Source organism: Bos mutus, chromosome 25 (assembly GCF_027580195.1).
Source record: "Bos mutus isolate GX-2022 chromosome 25, NWIPB_WYAK_1.1, whole genome shotgun sequence".
NCBI classification, from domain to species: domain Eukaryota; kingdom Metazoa; phylum Chordata; class Mammalia; order Artiodactyla; family Bovidae; genus Bos; species Bos mutus.
The window spans coordinates 23,803,032-23,823,577 of NC_091641.1; the positions used below are offsets into that span (position 1 = coordinate 23,803,032).

The 20,546-nt window shown below is 41.0% G+C and overlaps 1 protein-coding gene across 1 annotated transcript in view; it reads right to left on the reverse strand.

The window, feature by feature from the left end:
• Window positions 1-4,317: 4,317 nt before the first annotated feature.
• Window positions 4,318-20,546, reverse strand: part of LOC102271620 (acyl-coenzyme A synthetase ACSM2B, mitochondrial) — a 46,274-nt gene continuing 30,045 nt past the window's right edge. The window contains exon 13 of the mRNA XM_070362576.1: window positions 4,318-4,419. Coding sequence (XP_070218677.1) covers window positions 4,318-4,419 — 102 coding nt within the window. The remainder of the gene's footprint in view (window positions 4,420-20,546) is intronic.

Consider the following 20,546-nt stretch of genomic DNA (forward strand, 5'->3'; position numbering starts at 1 on the left):
CTTCCCTTCTGAACGTCCCTCCCCCTTCTTCCCCCCACCTCATTCCTCTAGATTGTCACAGGGCACCGGTTTTGGGCACCCTGTGTCATATACCAAACTCCCACTGGCTATCTATTTTACATACGGAAGTGTATATGCTTCAGTGCTATTCTCTCAAATCATCCCACCCTCTCCTTGTCCCACTGAGTCCAAAAGTCTGTTTATTATGTCTCAGTGTTCCCATGTTACATGCATGAAGATTTATAAAGGTTACATCCTTTTGCTGGACTGACCTCTTTATCATCATTAATGTCCTTTCTTGTTCCTATTACAGTCTTGTTTTAAAGTCTATTTCATTTAACCTGAGTATTGTTATCCCAGTTTCCTTTTATTTTCCATATACATAGAATATCTTTTTCCATACCTTCACTTTCAGTCTATGTGTATCTTTATATGTGAGAGGTGAGGTTCTCATAGGCAGTATATACATGGCTCTTGTCTTTTGTTTTTGTTTTGTTTTTAATATCCTTCCAGCTACTCAATGTCTTTTGATTAGAGCATTTAGTCTATTTACATTTAAAGTAATTATTGATAGATATGTACTTATTGCAATTTTGCTAATTGTCTCTCAGTTTAGTAATTTCTGTTTCCTTCTCTTGGTCTCTTCCTTGTGGTTTGATGGATTCCTTTAGTCTTTTGTTTGGATTCCTTTCTCTTTATTTTTGTATATCAATTGTAGGTTTTTTTGTTTGTGGTTACCATGAGATTCATCTGGATCAACCTGCATATTTAACCTTCTGTTTTAAGCTGACAGTTGGTTAAACTCAAAAGCATTCTAAAAGCACTACATTTTTATCCCCCTCGCATACTTTATGTTTTTGATGTCATATTTTATATCTTTTTATTTTGTATATCCCTGAATTACTTACTGTAGTTATAGTTGATTGTACCACATTTTTGTCTTTTAAACTTCGTACTAGATTTTTAAGTGGCTGATACATTGCTTTTACTATATATTTGCCTTTACCAGCAATTTTTTCCTTTTATATATTTTCTTATTTCTAGTTGTGATCTTTCTTTTCTGTTTATAGAAAACCTTTTAACACTTTTATAAGGCCAGTTTAGTGGTAATAAACTCCTTTAGTTTTTGCTTCTCTGGAAAACTCTTTATCTCTCCTTTAATTTTTAGTGCCAACCTTGCCAGATAGAGTATGCTAGGTTGAGTTTTTCCCTTTCAGTACTTTAAATATATCTTGCCTATAAAGTTTCTTCTGAAGAATCCACTGATAGTCATGAGGTTTCCTTGTATGTGATTAGTTGTTTTTCTTTTACTGCCTTTTAGATTCTCTCTTTATGTTTGATTTTTGCCATTTTAATATGTCTTGCTATGGATCTCTTTGGATTCATTTTGTTTGGGACGCTCTGCTCTTCCTGTATCTGGATGTCTATTTCCTTCCCCAGGTTATGAAAACTTTCAGTCATTATCTCTTCACATAAGTTTTCTGTCCCTTTCTCTTTCTCTTCTTCTGGGACCCCTATAATACAAATGTTAGAATGCTTGAAGCTATCTCAGAGATCCCTTAAACTCTCATCATTTAAAAATTTTATTTCTCCTTTTTCATGTTCGAATTGAGGGATTTCTACTATTCCATCTTCCTGATTTTTCATTCATTCTTTTGTATTATCTACTTTGCTATAGATGATCTTTAGTATATTTTAAATTTCAGTTATTATATTCTTTGTTTCTGATTGGTTCTTTCTTATATTTTCTAAGTCTTTGTTGAAGTTCTCACTGAGGTTCTGCAATCTTTCCTAAGTTCAGTGAACATCTTCATGATGATTTCTTTGAACACTTTATCAGGTGAATAACTCATCTCTGTTTTATTTAAGTTTTTCTAGGGTTTTATTTTGTTCTTTCATCTGGGACATATTCCTGTCTCCTCATTTTGTTTGACTTTTGTTTCTGTGAATTAATCAAAAGACACACCTCTCTTTTTCTTTAAGGAGTGGCCTCATGTGGGAACATCTCTTGTGTGGACTACTTTCACCTGGCCCCTTTCACAGGTCAGCTGGAGCTATATTTGACCTAGGTCAGAAAAGTCACTGGGGAATGCTAAACCCAAGGGCACCTTGGTAAGGTGACTAGAGCTGCAGCAGAGCATGGTTAGGTGTAGTTCCTGGGTCAAGGCTGCCTTGGCAAGTGGCTGGAGCTGGAACAAGCATGGGTTACAGGGAGTCATAGGAGCAGTGGTGCTTATCAGCACCTCTGACCCTGGAGAGGGCTCCAGCTATTTCCTGTCATTTTGGCTGGTGGCTCAGATGGTAAAGAATCCACCTGCAATAAAGGAGACTCAGGTTCAATCCCTGGATCAGGAAGATCCCCTGGAGAAGGGAATGGCTACCCACTCCAGTATTCTTGCCTGGAGAATTCCATGAACAGAGGAGCCTGGTGGGCTACATTCCATGGGGTCACTAAGAGTCAGACATGATTGAGATATTAACACTTTCACTTTTCACTAGGGTTAGCAAATGGGTTTCCTTCTTGTATGGTCTAGGAGGCCTTTAAACTATTTTCACTATGTCCCAGGGAGGATAAGTTTGCACTCGGACCCTTCAGCAATATTGCTTCCTACTGAAGATTGCTGTGATAGGGGTGGGATTCTCATGTATGCCATGTCTCCATCTCTCTTATCTATATCTATGTGGTCTGCCTATGTGCAGTAGTTATTCAATCCGTCCTGAAGTATTCTTCAAGAGGAATTGTTATATATGTAGGTATATATTTGGTGTGTCCCTGGGAGGATGTGAGCTCAAGATCTTCCTACACTGCTACCCCCTCTCTCTAGGGAATATTTAAAACATTACTTTAAGAGTAGTAAGGGTTAGAGAAGAAGGCAAGCAAAGGGATGCATAGACATTGTAAGCAGACAGGTCTGTGTTTGAACCTGATGCTGTCATTTACCAGCTACGTGACTTTGCAGAATATCACTGAATCTCTCCAAATCTTAGGTTTTTTCCACATAAAATGGGAAAAAATAATAGAACTTGAATTGAAAAGTGAGATTAATATATGTGTATCTTGCCATAGGGCCTGACACTTAGCAAGTACTTTATAAATAATTGATATTCTTATTAAAGCTGTTGTTATTATTACTAAGCATTCTTAAGAAGAAGAGTCATAGACTCTCAGAGACCCTTTGCTTTTTTCTTCAACTCACTTTAAACTTTAATCTGCTAGGAAGATTCACCTTCCATCTCTTAGTTATAGGTAAAGCCCTCATAGTCCTTACCCCTCTCCTGGATCCCTGGCTCTGGGATCCAGAAGTCTTAGGAACTGACTCTGTGGTTTATTCTTCAACAAAACTTCTTTGTTTTCCCCAAAGATAACCCTTAGGGTCTTAACTTTAAAATTATTTTATTATTGATACTAGGAAGAGTAGATAACAAAAAAATAGAAACAAAAGCCATGGGAGAAGGGCCACCCTTTTGAGGTGCCTGCACTATTCTCATAGCCATGATCTGAAATCTGTAGATGCCACGTTGAGATAAGACATAATAGTATTTGTGAAATGGCTTGCATGGACAGTGCTTTGCATGTGGCAAATGCTCAATAAATGGTGTTTCCCCTCCTCTGGTCATGATTTCCCCCAAATCTGAAGTTACTTGAGGGTGATTCTAATTTTCCAACCACACTCACAAGCCTCTCTGTATGGAGATTTTGTTCTAGGGGTGTGATGGGGTGTTATAGCCTTTTGTTTCCTAGATAAGATTCAGTTTTCTTCATGATTCTTGTCACTATCTATTTGTGGGAGAAAACTAAAAATTTCCTTCTCTCCTCCCTTTTTCCCCTTCTTCCTGTCTCCCATCATTTTTCTTTATCATTTTCTCTTACTATTGATATTTTATTGAGTTCTGTCTTTTCTTTTTTCCCCTTTCTACCTTCCCACCTTCTTTCTTTCCTTCATTTCTTCCTTTCTCCTCTTTCTTTTTTTCTTCTTCCCTCTAATTATTTCCATCTTTCCTCCTGGCCTCCATCTTATGATCCCTCCCTCCTTTTCTTATTTCTCAATTTCTTTTTATTGCTATTTTAATTTCTCTTTCTTCTTTCCCCACCTTTTTTTCTGTTTCCTTTCCTTTCCTCTCTTTCTCATTCCTCCTTTCTTTTTCTTTTTTCAATATCTAACATGGTAAGATTTTGAAATAATAACCAAGGAAAGACAAAAATCAGATCATGTTTTGTCATAAAGAATCTCATATCCCCAGAGGAAGGCAGATGACTCAAATGGATTTAAAGGGGAAGAAGGGTAGGATCTAAGGTAAAGCACCTTGCAGGTATCACTAGACTCCGACCTGCTCAGACTTTTTCCACTCCTTGTCTCGAAGCTTTGACCGCTGAATTTTCCCTGTGTTGGTCTTGGGCAGATCTAAGACGAACTCTATCTGTTGAGAAAAGATCAGTCCAAAGTGGGTTATTTGTGACCCCAATGGGTTGGATTTTTCAGAGGAATTGCTATAGAGTGAGAGGAAACTCTTGAGGCCAAAAGCTCCAGGTGAGTGAGGACAGATCCTGGTAAGTCCCTTGGGAAACCCCTTGTGTGATACAAATCTTCAGAAAATGTTCTGGGATGAGGACAAGAGATTAAACATAAAGATTAGTTAGCTGGTCTCTGACATTCTCTAGAAGAGTGAAGATGCAGCATGATGAATGCAACATGACACAGTAAACAGCCATCTGAGTTTTTACCTCAGACTCTCTGGGCTCCAGCCTTTCCTTTACCATGTGCCTGGCTTTGGTCAGGTCACTTAGTTTTTCTGAGACTCAGTATTCCCACTGAGCAGACTGAAGGATAACAACTTTGTTGAGTTGTTGTGATAAAAAAGTGCAATTACATAGACTAAATTCTTGCATGAGGCTATAGGGGAAGAAAATTTGCCAGCTCAAAATGTGCCTCTTGGGCGTGAGGATTAATTTAGGCTTATTATTTTTAAGAAATAGAAGACTCAGGATGCTTTTCTTGTTCCTTACCCCATAACTGCTTAAAATGTTTAAATAGTTTGTTCCTGAGATATCTCTGCAAAGAATATGGTCTAGGGTGTGGGGAAGATTCAACAGGGCCTAGACATCAATGTCCATCTGTGACCCATTGTATCTATACAGCTCAGAAAACATTTATTTACCAAATATTTGATTTTCCATTTCCATTAGAATTGCCTAACACCCTTTTGAGGTTCCCTAAACCACTACTCCCAACATCATGTTTTGTCTTCAGCTGAATGTGGTATTTAAGGTGAGGGTTCTGACTCTTTTGGTGAGTTATTGAGTTTTCCTGAGTCTCTCCCAAGAATACATGACTAAATTTGTGTTTGATTTCTCCTATTAATCTGTCTCATACTGATTTAATACTTAGACCAGCAGGAAGAACCTAGAAAGGTAGAGGAAAATTTCTTCCTCTCCAACAGGGTAAACACTCAAAAATATTAAGTATGGCTATTAATGTAGAACAGATAGATAGATATCTAAGAGTTACAAGGTCTGGTTTTGAATTCCATCTCAATCATTTCCTATTTGTCTGTCCTTGAAAAAGCAAAATGGTTGTCTGAGGAGGGCTTACAAATAGCTGTGAATAGAAGAGAAGGCAAAGGAGAAAAGGAAAGACATAAGAGATAAGGCCATATGAGATAAGATGAAGATAAGAGATAGGAGATAAGAAAGCCTTCCTCAGTGATCAATGCAAAGAATAGAGGAAAACAATAGAATGGGAAAGTCGAGAGATCTCTTCAAGAAAATTAGAGATACCAAGGGAATATTTCATGCAAAGATGGGCACAAAAAAGGACAGAAATGATATGGAGCTAACAGAAGCAGAAGATATTAAGAAGAGGTGGCAAGACTACACAGGACTGTACAAAAAAGTTCTTCATAATCCAGATAATCACTATTGTATGAGCACTCACCTCCTGGAATGTGAAGTCAAGTGGGCCTTTGAAGCATCACTATTAATAAAGCTAGTGGAGGTGATAGAACACCAGTTGAGCTATTTCAAATCCTAAAAGATGATGCTGTGAAGGTGCTGCACTCAATATGCCAGCAAATTTGAAAAACTCAGCAGTGGCCACAGGACTGGAAAAGGTCAGTTTTCATCCCAATGGCAATGCCAAAGAATGCTCAAGCTACTGCACAATTGCACTCACCTTACAGGCTAGTAAAGTAATGCTCAAAATTCTCCAAGCCAGGCTTCAACAGTACATGAACCGTGAACTTCCAGATGTTCAAGCTGGATTTAGAAAAGGCAGAGGAGCCAGAGATCAAATTGCCAACATCTGTTGGATCATCAAAAAAGCAAGAGAGTTCCAGAAAAACATCTACTTCTGCTTTATTGATTATGCCAAAGCCATTGACTGTGTGGATTACAATAAACTGTGGAAAATTCTGAAAGAGATAGGAATACAAGACCATCTGACTTGCCTCCTGAGAAATCTGTATGCAGGTCAGGAGGCAACAGTAGACCCGGACATGGAACAACAGACTGGTTCCAAATAGGAAAAGGAGTACATCAAGGCTGTATATTGTCACCCTGCTTATTTAACTTATATGCAGAGCACATCATGAGAAATGCCAGGCTGGGTGAACAAAAAGCTGGAATCAGGATTGCCGGGAAAAATATCAATAACCTTAGATATGTAGGCGACATCACGATAATGGCAGAAAGAAAATAAGAACTAAAGAGCCTCTTGATGAAAGTGAAAGAGGCGAGTGAAAAAGTTGGCTTAAAACTCAACATTCAAAAAACAAAGATCATGGCATCCAATCCCATCACTTCATGGTAAATAGATGGGGAAACAATGGAAACTGTGAAAGACTTTATTTTCTTGGGCTCCAAAATCACTGGAGATGGTGACTGCAGCCATGAAATTAAAAGGTGCTTGCTCCTTAGAAGAAAAGTTATGACCAACCTATACAGCATATTCAAAAGCAGAGACATTACTTTGCCAACAAAGGTCCATCTAGTCAAAGCTATGGTTTTTCCAGTAGTCATGTATGGATGTGAGAGTTGGACTATAAAGAAAACTGAGCAATGAAGAATTGATGCTTTTGAACTGTGGTGTTGGAGAAGACTCTTGAGAGTCCCTTGGACTGCAAAAAGATCAAACATTCAACCCTAAAATAGATCATCCCTGAATATTCATTGGAAGGACTGATGCTGAAGCTGAAACTCCAACACTTTGGCCACCTGATGCGAAGAACTGACTCACTGGAAAAGACCCTGATTCTGGGAAAGATTGAAGGCTGGAGGAGAAGGGGATGACAGAGGATGAGATCATTGGATGGCATCACCAACTCTATGGACATGAGTTTGAGCAAGTTCCAGGAGCTGATGATGGACAGGAAGCCTGGCGTGCTGCAGTTCATGGGGTCTCAAAGGGTTGGACACGACTGAGAGACTGAACTGAACTGAACTGACCTCCCTCTATATGGATCAGCTTGCCAGGGCTTTGGTCTAGGAGTTGAATGGTCTTGGGTTTAATGCAAAGAATAACAAAAGGGATTGGTGTTTAGTCTCTAAGTTGTGTCTAACTGTTTTGCAACCCCATGGACTGTAGCCCACCAGGCTCCTCTGTCCATGGAATTTCCCAGGCAAGGATACTGGAGTCGCTTGCCGTTTTCTTCTCCACGTGCTCTTTCTGACCCAGGGATGAACCCATCTCTTGCATTGGCGGGTGGATTCTTTACCACTGAGCCACCAGAGAAGCCCCAACAGCAGGGATACAGATAAAGAAAAAGTATCATAGAAGCTGGTATGGGAATCTTCCATAAAGTAAGACTGACTTTGTTGAAGGAGTTTGTTAAAATCACAATGGAATAGAGCAGGAGCTGGCAAACAATAGTCTTTGGGCAAAATTCAACCTTCCTCTGTTTTTGTAAATGAAGTTTTGTTTAAACACATCCCCACCCATTCATTGACAATCGTCTCTGGCTGCTTTCATAGTATCAGGGCAGAGTTGCAATAAAGACAGTATGACCTAAAATATTTAATGTTTGGCCACTTGGATGTAGATGGGGTAGAACGAAGTCTCAGGGGAGATCAGGGTTTAACGGTAAGAGGAAAACCACTCTGCATATTACGAAGAAGGAAGCAGAAAGATATAGTTACTGGAAGGAGGGAAGAAGTGGAAAAAGTCTACTGCCCTGGGCATTCTAGATGTGAAACTCGAAAAAGGAGACATATCTATTGAATAATATAGTGTTATACTGTGGGATAGTACCACCCCACCTGATCCTCCAAGATACTGTTACAATTCAAAATTTATATTATGATTGGATTTCTAGTCTCCTTTTAAAAATACTTATGAAATGTTTACTAATGTGCTGGTCACTCTTCCAAATGCATTATGCCTTACAAATATTAATGTTAACTCATATTAACAACTGTGAAGGTGTAACGCCACTAGCCCACTTTACAGATAAGGAATTTGAGGCACAGAGTAATTGTTCAGAAATGTAATGGAGATGAATTTTGAATGGAACAGTCTGATTTCAGAGACTCGGCGTAATGCCTCACTATCAGTTTGAGGTTGAAATTCTGTGTGGTGGATTCTTTGATGTGCTACTCAGATCCCTTTGCCGGAATGAAAGACTTACTCCCCCACTGCCAAACCACCTTGGGGAGTGCAGCAGTAAAGGAGAGTTATCTCTTTCCAGGGCAGCCTGTATCCAAACCCAACCTACACGAGCATAGAGACCCTTCTCCCTGTCTTCCCCTGGGAAAAGTTGTCCTAGCTTCAGAACTCCTCATGGGGTTGGCTGAAGCCCTTATTAAGACTACATAACAGTGCATCTCACGGAGAAGGCGATGGCACCCCACTCTAGTACTCTTGCCTGAAAAATCCCATAGATGGAGGAGCCTGGTAGGCTGCAGTTCATGGGGTTGCTACGAGTCAGACACAACTGAGCGAATTCACTTTCATTTTTCACTTTCATGCATTGGAGAAGGAAATGGCAACCCACTCCAGTGTTCTTGCCTGGAGAATCCCAGGGATAGGGGAGCCTGGTGGGCTGCTGTCTATGGGGTCACACAGAGTCGGACAAGACTGAAGTGACTTAGCAGCTGCAGCAGCAACAGTGCATCTCCACATTCTGCCCTGGAGTTTGAGGATAAGTCTTTCTCTCAGGTTTGAGCTTCTACCCTCTTTGTGTTTTGAAGCTCCTCAGGTTTTATTCAGGTTCTACTTAAAGGTTTCATCCTTGCTAGTTAAGGCCTTGTTCTGTGTGTGGGTGCTCCATTGAAACTTTAGCCTGATACTAAAATCAGGCTGTCCCAGTTGGAACGTGCTAACCTTTGACATGATTCTCTTTGAAACCAGGACTGTTTCTCCTAGAACTGACTGGACTTGAGCCTAGTTCTTTGGGAACAGGGGTTAGTTAATCAGAATTGTACAGACTCAGCCTTTGACCCAATCCTTTTGGAATAGAGATTGTTCTACTGGAATTGCACTGAGCTGCTTTTGATGTACCTCCTCTGGGACCAGATAATTCAGTTCGGGGGCCAAACTGTTCCTCAACACTGGCTGGCATTAGGCCTCCGAGCAATTAAGATTGCTTGAGTTGTTCCAACTGTTTGAAAATTATTCTTTCTTAGAGAAAAACCTCTGGGAAATAGAATTCCCAGTTATCTAAGTATTTCCACCTTGCCCCTCCCACACATCAAGGACCCTGGTCTAGTTTATGTTTGAAAACCACAGTCTTCATTCATGCCAATTTCTAACTATATAAATTGACTTGATCAAAGACAATTTAGAATATCAATGGTTATTATGGGGAACTTTTGAAAACCCCAAACTTATTTTTCTTTAAACCAAATTGGACAAATACAGCTTTAAAATTTCCAAAACTGAATGGAACATCTCTTTCAACTGGTGTTTTAAGACTTTCAAATGTTATCAGGAGTCTCAAATTGCCTCTTTGCAAAATCTGATTTTAAAATTAACTGAAGCAAGTAAACAAAGAAAGACAAAGTCCCCTTTGAAGCCTAAGGCTCTTCTTCCTTGGCTTTTTTGTCTCAGTGTCAGTCTCTGGGACTGTCTTATTGCTCTAACACAGTCCCTCCTCCTCTGGCCCCACTTACAGCACCATCTTCCTCTTTCCCTTCTATGCCTCCCACACCTTCTCCATATCCTCAGTTCCTCCTTGCTAATTCTCTCACCAAACTTTCCTTTTCCCCTAAAATTCTCCCCACCCTATTTTCCTCTGAATAAATCAATATCTGCTCCTTCAAAATTAAGCCTTCTGAAGATCCAGAAGCTAAACCCTTAATTTTTTATATTCCTTGAACTAAAGCAGAACTATAAGCCATAGTCAAAGATTTTCCCAAAATAACCAAAGATCCTCACAAATTCGCTGAGTGATTTAATATAGTCACTCAAACTTAATCTGGTTTCTCCAACTTATATCAGCTCATCACTAAATGCCAAGCTCAGTATTGGATGAAAACTGTTAATAGGGAAAAGCTTGAATGATCTCTGGGTTGGGAAGATCCCCTGGAGAAGGGAGCTGCTACTCACTCCAGTATTCTGGCCTGGAGAATTCCATAGACAGTGGAGCCTGGCAGGCTAAAATCCATGGGGTTGCAAAGAGTTGGACATGACTGAGTGACTAACACTTCCAGTCCTAACTGACACAGGAGCCATACTCTCAGTGCTCAATCACACTACTATAAAGCGTCCCCTGTCTTGGAGTATTAAAAGGGATCTCTAATGAATGTCAAGAGATTATTCTCTCTGAATCCATTTCCTTTTGTTCAGGCTGGTTGAGAAATAACACACACTTTTCCCCTTAGTGCCTCTGCCCCTACCCATTTATTAGGCTGATACTTCTTAGAAAACTATCATGTCAGAATTTCTTTCTCAAAAAAGGGAACCAATAATTCTAGAATTTAACAGTAGTCATCAAAGCAGCCAACTATGTGAATGATTTATTTGCTCTGTGTCTGATGGTACTACAGCTAATTCTAGAAACACAGATCATCTCTCCCTGTTGCATTGGTTCCCAACTTCCTAATGAGCAAAATCTCCACCTGATATTGGCAAAATTCACAGTGCACCTCCCATCAAGATTCTAATAGATCTTTCAAATCCTCTTCTCAGAATTAATCAATATCTAAAAGTAAAGAAGCTCTGCAAGACATAACGTCTGAATAGAAGATTAAAAGGTTCAAAGTCACATTATCCTTGGACTGCTGCTGCTGCTGCTGCTAAGTCACTTCAGTCGTGTCTGACTCTGCACCACCCCATAGATGGCAGCCCACCAGGCTCCCCTGGGATTCTCGGGGGATTCCCTGAGATTCTCCAGGCAAGAACACTAGAGTGGGTTGCCATTTCCTTCTCCATATACTTGGACTAACCCTTGCATATTTCTATTTTACCAGTGGAAAAACCTGAAAGTGGAGGGCAGAGATTTGTCCAGGACCTCTGAATAATAAACAATCATTATCCCAATACTTTATTGTCCTTAACCCTCATCACTACTAATATCCATTCCCACTGGAAGCAAATTCTTCAATATTTATGCAGTCCATTCTTTAGTATTCTAGTTGATGAAGCCAGCCAACACCTTTTGCCTTACCTGGGAATAAAAGCAATTTACCTGGACCATAATGACTCAGGGTTTTACTTAGGATTTGTCACAAATCCTGAAAGCTGATGTGGATGATATCAAGTTCTCTAGATGTTCTGCTGTTGTGGTTTAACAGTGTTGTCCAACTTTTTGTGACCCCATGGACTGCAGCATGCCAGGCTCCTCTGTCCTGCACTATCTCCCAGAGTTTGCACAAATTCATGTCCCTTGAGTTGGTGATGCTATCTAACCATTTCATCCTCTGCCACCCCCTTCTCCTCTCGCCTTCAATCTTTTCCAGAATCAAGATCTTTTCCAATGAGTTGGCTCTTCATGTCAAATGGCCAAAGTACTGGAGCAGTCCTTCCAATGAACATTCAGTCCCTCCAATGATATCATTTAGGATTGACTGGTTTGATCTCCTTGAAGTCCAAGGGAGTCTCAAGTCTTCTCCAGAATCACAATTTGAAAGCATCAGTTCTTCACCATGCAACCTTCCTTGGGCTTCCCTTGTGGCACAGATGGTAAAGAATCTTCCTGTCATGCAGGAAACCTGGGTTTGATTCCTGGGTTAAGAAGATCCTCTGGAGAAGGGAATGGCAACCCACTCCAGTATTCTTGCGAGAATTCCACAGAGGAGCCTGACTGGTTACAGTCCATGGGGTTGCAAAGAGTCAGACACGATGGAGCAACTTGCACACACATAGCCTTCTTTATGGTCCAACTCTCACACCCATACATGACTAAGGGAAAAACCATAGCTAGGACTATATGGACCTTTGTCAGTAAAGTGATGTCTCTGCTTATTAATATGCTATCTAGGTTTGTCATGGGCTTCCTGGGTAGCTCAGCTGATAAAGAATTTGCCTGCAATGCAGGAGACCTTGGTTCAATTCCTGGGTTTGGAAGTTCCCCTGGAGAATGGATAGGCTACCCACTTCAGTATTCTTGGGCTTCCCTGGTGGCTCAGCTGGTGAAGAATCCACCTGCAATAAAGGAGACCCTGGTTCAATTTCTGGATTGGGAAGATCCCCTGGGGGAGGGCATAACCACCCATTCTAGTATTCTCGCCTGGTGGACAGAGGAGCCTGGCAGGCTACAGTCCATGAGGTCTCAAAGAGTTGAACACAACTGAGTGACTAAGCACAGCACAGGTTTGTCACAATTTTTCTTCCAAGGAGCAATCATCTTTTAATTTCATGGCTGCAGTCACTGTCTGCAGTGATTTTGGAGCCTAAGAAAATTAAATCTGTCACTATTTCCACTATCCCCCATCTATTTGCCATTAGGTGATGGGACTGGATGCCATGATCTTACTTTTTTGACTGTTGAGTTTTAAGCCAGCTTTTTCACACTCCTCAAGAGACTCTTTAGTTCCTCTTCCCTTTCCACCATTAGAGGGGTATCGTCTGCATATCTAAATTTGTTGCTATTGTTCCTAGCAACCTTTATTCCAGCTTGTGATTCATCCAGCCCAGGATTTCACGTGATGTATTTTGCATATAAGTTAAATAAGCTGGGTGACAATATACAGCCTTGGCATACTCCTTCCCCAGTTTTGAACCAGTCTGTTGTTCCATGTCCAGTACTAACTGTTTCTGCTTGACTAGCAAACAAGTTTCTCAGGAGACAGGTGAGGTGGTCTGGTACTCCCATCTCTTTAAGAATTTTTCACAGTTTGTTGTGATCCACACAAAGTCTTTAGCATAGTCAATGAAGCAGAAGTAGTGTTTTTCTGGAACTCCCTTGTTTTCTCCATGTTCCAACAAATGTTGGCAATTTAATCTCTGGTTCTTCTGCTTTTTCTAAACCCAGATTGTACATTTGAAAGTTCTTGGTTCACGTACTGTTGAAGCCTTGTCTGAAGGTTTTTGAGCATAAACTTGCAGGATGTGAAATGAGAACAATCGTACAGTAGTTTAAACATTCTTTGGCATTGCGCTTCTTTGGGACCGGAATGAAAACTGAACTTTTCCAGTCCTGTGGCCACTGCTGAGTTTTCCAGATTTGTTGGCATATTGAGTGCAGCACTTTTGCAGCATCATCTTTTAGAATTTTAAATAGTTCAGCTGAAGTTCCATCACCTCCACTAGCTTTGTTTGTAGTGATGCTTCCTAAGGCCCACCCGACTTCACATTCGAGGGTGACTGGCTCTAGGTGAGTGACCACCATTGTGGTTATCTGGGTCATTATGACCTTTTTAGTATAGTTCTGTGTATTCTTGTCACCTTTTCTTAATCTCCTTTGCTGCTTCTGTGAAGTCCCTACCATTTCTGTCCTTTATCATGGACATCCTTGCATGAAAGGTTCCCTTGATCTCTCCAATTTTCTTGAAGAGATCTCTAGTCTTTCCCATTCTGTTTTCCTCTGTTTCTTTGCATTGTTCACTTAAGAAGGCTTTCTTATCTCTCCTTGTTATTCTCCCAAAGTCTGCATTCAATCTACATTTGTCTTTCCCTTCTCACTTGCCTTTCACTTCTCTTCTTTCCTCAGCTATTTGTAAAGCCTCCTCAGACAACCACTGTGCCTTCCTGCATTTCAATTGCTTTGGGATGCTTTTGGTCACTGCCTCCTGTACAATGTAACAAGCCTCTGTCCATAGTTCTTCAGGCATTCTGTGTATGAGATCTAGTCCCCTGAATCTATTCATCACCTCCACTTAGAATCATAAGGGATTTGATTTAGGTCACACCTGAATGGCCTAAATGTTCCCTACTTTCTTCAATTTAAGCCTGAATTTTGCAATAAGGAGCTCATGATCTGAGTCACAGTCAGCTTCAGGTCTTGTTTTTTGATTGTATAGAGCTTCTCCACTTTTGGATGCAAAGAATATTATTAATCTGATTTCAGTATTGGCCATTAGGTGATATCTTTGTGCAGATTTGGCTCATGTGTTGGAAATTGGTATTTTCCATGACCAACATGTTTTCATGCTAAAACCCTGTTAACCTTTTCCCTGCTTCATTTTGTTCTCCAAGGCCATACTTGGCTGTTACTCCAGGTATCTCACAACTTCCTACTTTTGCATTCCAACCTCCTATGATGAAAAGGACATCTTTTTTGGTATCATTTCTAGAAGGTGTTGTAGGTATTCATAGAACTGTTCAACTTCAGCTTCTTTGGCATAGAGGTTGGGACATAAACTTGGTTACTGTGACGTTGAATGGTTTGCTTTGGAAATGAAAGAAGATCATTCTGTTGTTTTTTGAGACTGCACCCAAGTGCTGCATTTCGGGCTCTTCTGTTGACTATGAGTGCTACCCCATTTCGTCTAAGGGATTTTTGCCCACAGTGATAGATATAATGTTCATCTGATTTAAATTCATTCATTCCCATCTATTTTATTTCACTCATTCATAAGATGTCAATGTTCAATCTTACTGACTCCTGATTGACCATGTCCAATTTACCTTGATTCATGGACATAACATTCCAGTTTCTTATGCAATATTATCCTTTAAAGCATCAGACTTAACTTTCACCACCAGACACATCCAGAGCTGAGCATCATTTCTTTTTTTTGGACCAGTCATTTCTTTCTTACTGGAGCTACTAGTAATTGCCCTCTGCTCTTCCCCAGTAGCACATTGGACACCTTCCAATCTGGGGGTGCTCATCTTCTGGTGTCATATCTTTCTGCCTTTTCATACTGTTCATGGGGTTCTCCAGGCAAGAATATTGGAGTGAGTTGCCATTTCCTCTTCCAGTGGGCCACGTTTTGTTAGAACACTTCATTATGACCCGCCCATCTTGGTGTCCCCACATGGCTCATAGCTTCATTGAGTTACATAAGCCCCTTCACCATGACATGGCTGTCATGGTCCAAAGAGTATTTCCCCAAACGATCATTTAGAAAAACTTGCTACAGAAGCCAAATAATTGGCCTCATAAAAGGAAAATAAGATGAAAAATTCAAGAATTATTGGTTTGATAAATAGTGATAGCTCTGATTTGAACTAAATAACAACTCAGTCCTACCAGAGCCTCTAAAGCTCTCATAATAGCTTCCCTTTCTGGTCCTTCAATTCTATTTTAATTGAGGTTTCTGTTTATTAAATTCATATGTTGGGAGGCGGTCCTGAGATGGCAGAGGAATAGGATGGGGAGACCACTTTCTTCCTGACAAATTCATCAAAAGAGCATTTGAACGCTGAGCAAATTCCACAAAACAACTTCTGAATGCTGGCAGAGGACATCAGGCACCCAGAAAGGCAGCCCATTGTCATCAAAAGGAGGTAGGACAAAATATAAAAGATAAAAAGAGAGACAGAAGGGGTAGGGATGGAGATCCGTCCCGGGAAAGGAGTCTTAAAAGAGATGTTTCCAAACACCAGGAAACACTCTTAATGGTGGCTCAGTGGGGAATCTTGGAATCTCAGAGGGCAACATAACCAGAAGGAAAAATAAATAAATAAATAATTTAAACCCACAGATTACATGCCTAACGGCAACTTCCAGCACTTGCAGCTGCCACCAGCAAGAGGGGGCTGAACAGGGAGGCGAGGGCTGCATTGCTTAGGGTAAGGACCGGACTGGAATGCCCTGAGGGCAATCTGAGGGAACTAACGTGAGACAGCAACTCAAACTGTGGGATAGCCAGAGAGAGAAAAAAATAAAAAAAGAGAGAGAGAACTATCCTGTGAAAAGCCCTAACCTGAGGCACTGCCAGGCCCGCTCACAGAACAAAGGACTGAGCAAATACCAGAGGAGAGCTAGCAGATTGTGGACCGGCCCATCCCTGCTGGAGACAAGCAGGTGGGTGGTGGTGGGGCAGCCAGAGCTGGAAAAGGGCAATCACGACCCCAGAGAGGCATACTTTACCAAACTGCAAACAGGCTCCATTGCTAACCAAGAGTTCTTGGGATTCTGAATGGTTGACATCTGCCCGGAGGGTCACAGCCAGAGATCAGCTCCCCAGAAGAGACACACGGCACACCTGAGAAGGCACACCCATTGTACACCCAGAAAACCGAGCGGCTGGGATGGGGGAGGCGATAAGACCCACTGCCCACCTGGGGGTGACTGTGCTCAGCAAGCACCTGGTCACCTGAGCTGCTCGGACCTGGGAAGGATACAAAACGCAGGCCCAACTGAATCTAAGCCTTTGGGGAGTACTCGAGAACCTGAACCTGAGTGGCTTAGACCTGGGAAATGCACACAACCCAGGGCCTGCCTCAGTTTCTGGCAGAGCAACCTGGAGCCTGAGCAGTGTAGACTGGGAAAGCACACATGCCGTGAGTGGGGGCAACAGTGCAGCTGAAACACTGGGAGCACTCCCCACACACGCCAATGATATTTGTTTGCAGTGTTCCTCCCTCCCCACAGCGTGACTGAAAAAGTGAGCCTAAATAAGTGACCACCTTCACCCCCTTGTGTCAGGGTGGAAATTAAACACTGAAGAGACCAGCAAACAGAAGAAGCTAAAATAAAGAGGGAACCACTTTGGAAGTGACAGGTGCAACAGATTAAAACCCTGTAGTTAGCACTGACTACATTAGAAGGGGCCTATAGATCTTGAGACGGAGAAGGCAATGGCACCCCACTCCAGTACTCTTGCCTGGAAAATCCCACGGACGGAGGAGCCTGGTAGGCTGCAGTCCATGGGGTTGCTAAGAGTTGGACACGACTGAGCGTCTTCACTTTCACTTTTCATTTTCATGCATTGGAGAAGGAAATGGCAATCCACTCAGGTGTTCTTGCCTGGAGAATCCCAGGGACGGAGGAGCCTGGTGGGCTGCCATCTATGGGGTTGCACAGAGTTGAACATGACTGAAGTGACTTAGCAGCAGCAGCAGCAGCAGCAGCAGCAGCATAAATCTTGAGAAGTATAAGCCAGATTAAGGAACTATCTGAAACTGAACTGACCCCACAATGTCCACAACAGCTCCAGAGAAATTCCTATATATATTTTTGCTACTGTCATTTTTTAAATTAAATTTTTAAAAAAATTTTTAAGTCCTCTATTACTCCTTTAATTTTCATTTTTATAATCTACCATTACCTTGCAAAAAGACCCTAATTTTTAGAGAAAAATTCATATATATATATATATTTTTTATAATGTTTGTGACTTTGTTTTGTTTTTTTAATATTGTATTTTTGAGAGTCTAACCTCTACTCTAGATTTTTAATCTTTGCCTTTTGGCATTTGTTATCAATTTTGTACCTTTAAGAACCCAGTCTTCAGTACCCATTTTTACTTGGGAGTGTGATTACTGGCTTGATTGCTCTCTCCATGGGTCGCCTCCACCTCCTTCCTCCCCCTTCTCTTCTCTACCCAACTCTGTGAATCTCTTTGTGTGTTCCAGAATGTGGAGAACACTTAGGGAACTGATTACTGGCTGGATCTGTCTCTCTCCTTTTGATTCCCCCTTTTTCTCCTCCTGGTCACCTCTATCTCCCTTCTCCCTCTTCTCTTCTCCATGTAACTCTGAATCTCTCCAGTGTCCCTCACTGTGGAGAAACTTTTCATCATTAACCTAGATGTTTTATCATTGGTGCTGTATAGATGGAGAAGTCTTGAGGCTACTGTAAGAATAAGACTGAAATCCAGAGGCAGGAGGCTTAAGTTCAAAACCTGAGACCACCAGAGAACTTCTGACTCCAGGGAACATTAATTGATAAGAGCTCATCCAAAAGCCTCCATACTTACACTGAAACCAAGCACCATCCAACAGCCAACAAGTTCCAGAGCAAGACATACCACACAAATTCTCCAGCAACCCAGGAGCATAGACCTGAGCTTCAATATACAGGCTGCCCAAAGTCACACCAAACCCACTGACATGTCAAAACTCACTACTGGACACTTCATTGCACTCCAGAGAGAAGAAATCCAGCTCCACCCACCAGAACACCGACACAAGCTTCCCTAACCAGGAAACCTTGACAAGCCACCTGTTCAACCCCACCCACAATGAGGAACCTCCACAATAAAGAGGAACCACAAACTGCCAGAATATGGAAAGCCCCCCACCCCCAAACACAGCAATATAAACAAGATGAAAAGGCAGAGAAATACTCAGCAGGTAAAGGAACAGGATAAATGCCCACCAAACCAAATAAAAGAGGAAGAGATAGGGAATCTACCTGAAAAAGAATTCAGAATAATGGTAGTGAAAATGATCCAAAATCTTGAAAACAAAAATGGAGTTACAGATAAATAGCCTGGAGACAAGGATTGAGAAGATGCAAGAAATGTTTAACAAGGACCTAGAAGGAATAAAAAAGAGTCAATATATAATGAATAATGCAATAAATGAGATAAAAAACACTCTGGAGGGAACCAACAGTAGAATAACAGAGGCAGATAGGATAAGTGAGGTAGAAGATAGAATGGTAGAAATAAATGAGCAGAGAGGAAAAAATAAAAAAGAATTAAAAGAAATGAGGATCACCTCAGAGGCCTCTGGGACAATGTTAAATGCCTCAACATTCGAATCATAGGAGTCCCAGAAGAAGAAGACACAAAGAAAGACCATGAGAAAATACTTGAGGAGATAATAGTTGAAAACTTCCCTCAAATGGGGAAGGAAACAATCACCCAAGTCCAAGAAACCCAGAGACTCCCAAACAGGATAAACCCAAGGCAAAACACCCCAAAACACATATTAATCAAATTAACAAAGATCAAACACAAATAACAAATATTAAAAGCAGCAAGAGAAAAACAACAAATAACACACAAGGGGATTCCCATAAGGATAACAGCTGATCTTTCAATAGAATCTCTTCAGGCCAGAAGGGAATGGCAGGACATACTTAAAGTGATGAAAGATAAAAACCTACAATCCAGATTATTGTACCTATCAAGGATTTCATTCAAATATGAAGGAGAAATCAAAAGCTTTACAGACAAGCAAAAGCTGAGAGAATTCAACACCATCAAACCAGCTCTCCAACAAATGCTAAAGGATCTTCTCTAGACAGGAAAGGGTATACAAACTCAAACCCAAAACAAAAAAACAAACAGCAACGGGATCATACTTATCAGTAATTACTTTAAATGTAAATGGGTTGAATGCCCCAACTAAAAGACAAAGACTGGCTGAATGGATACAAAAACAAGACCCCTACATATGTTGCCTACAAGAGACCCACCTCGAAACAAAGGGCACATACAGACTGAAAGCGAAGGACTGGAAAAAGATATTCCACGCAAATAGAGACCAAAAAAAAGCAGGAGCAGCAATATTCATATCAGATAAAATAGACTTTAAAATAAAGGCTGTGAAAAGAGACAAAGAAGGACACTACCTAATGATCAAAGGATCAATCCAAGAAGAAGATATAACAATTATAAATATATATACACCCAACATAGGAGCACCATGATATGTAAGGCAAATGCTTACAAGTATGAAAGGGGAAATTAACAACAACACAATAATAGTGGGAGACTTTCATACCCCACTCACACCTTTGGATATATCAACTGAACAGAAAATTAACAAGGAAACACAAACTTTAAATGATACAATAGACCAGTTAGACCTAACTGATATCTATAGGACATTTCAGAGAAGGAAATAGCAACCCACTCCCGTATTCTTGCCTAGAGAATCCTGTGGACAGAGGAGCCTGGTAGGCTGCTGTCCATAGGGTCGCATAGAGTTGGACACAACTGAAGCGACTTAGTGTGCAAGCATGCATTGGAGAAGCAAATGGCAACCCAGTCCAGTATTCTTGCTTGGAGAATCCCAGGGATGGTGGAACTTGGTGGGCTGCTGCCTATGTGGTCACACAGTCAGACACGACTAAAGTGACTTAGCAGCAGCAGCAGCATAGGACATTTCACTCCAAAACAATAAATTTCACCTCTTTCTCAAGTGCACATGAAACCTTCTCCAGGATAGATCACATCCTGGGCCATAAATCTAGCCTTGGTAAATTCAAAAACATTGAAATCATTCCAAGCATCTTTTCTGACCACAGTGCAGTAAGAATAGATGTCAATT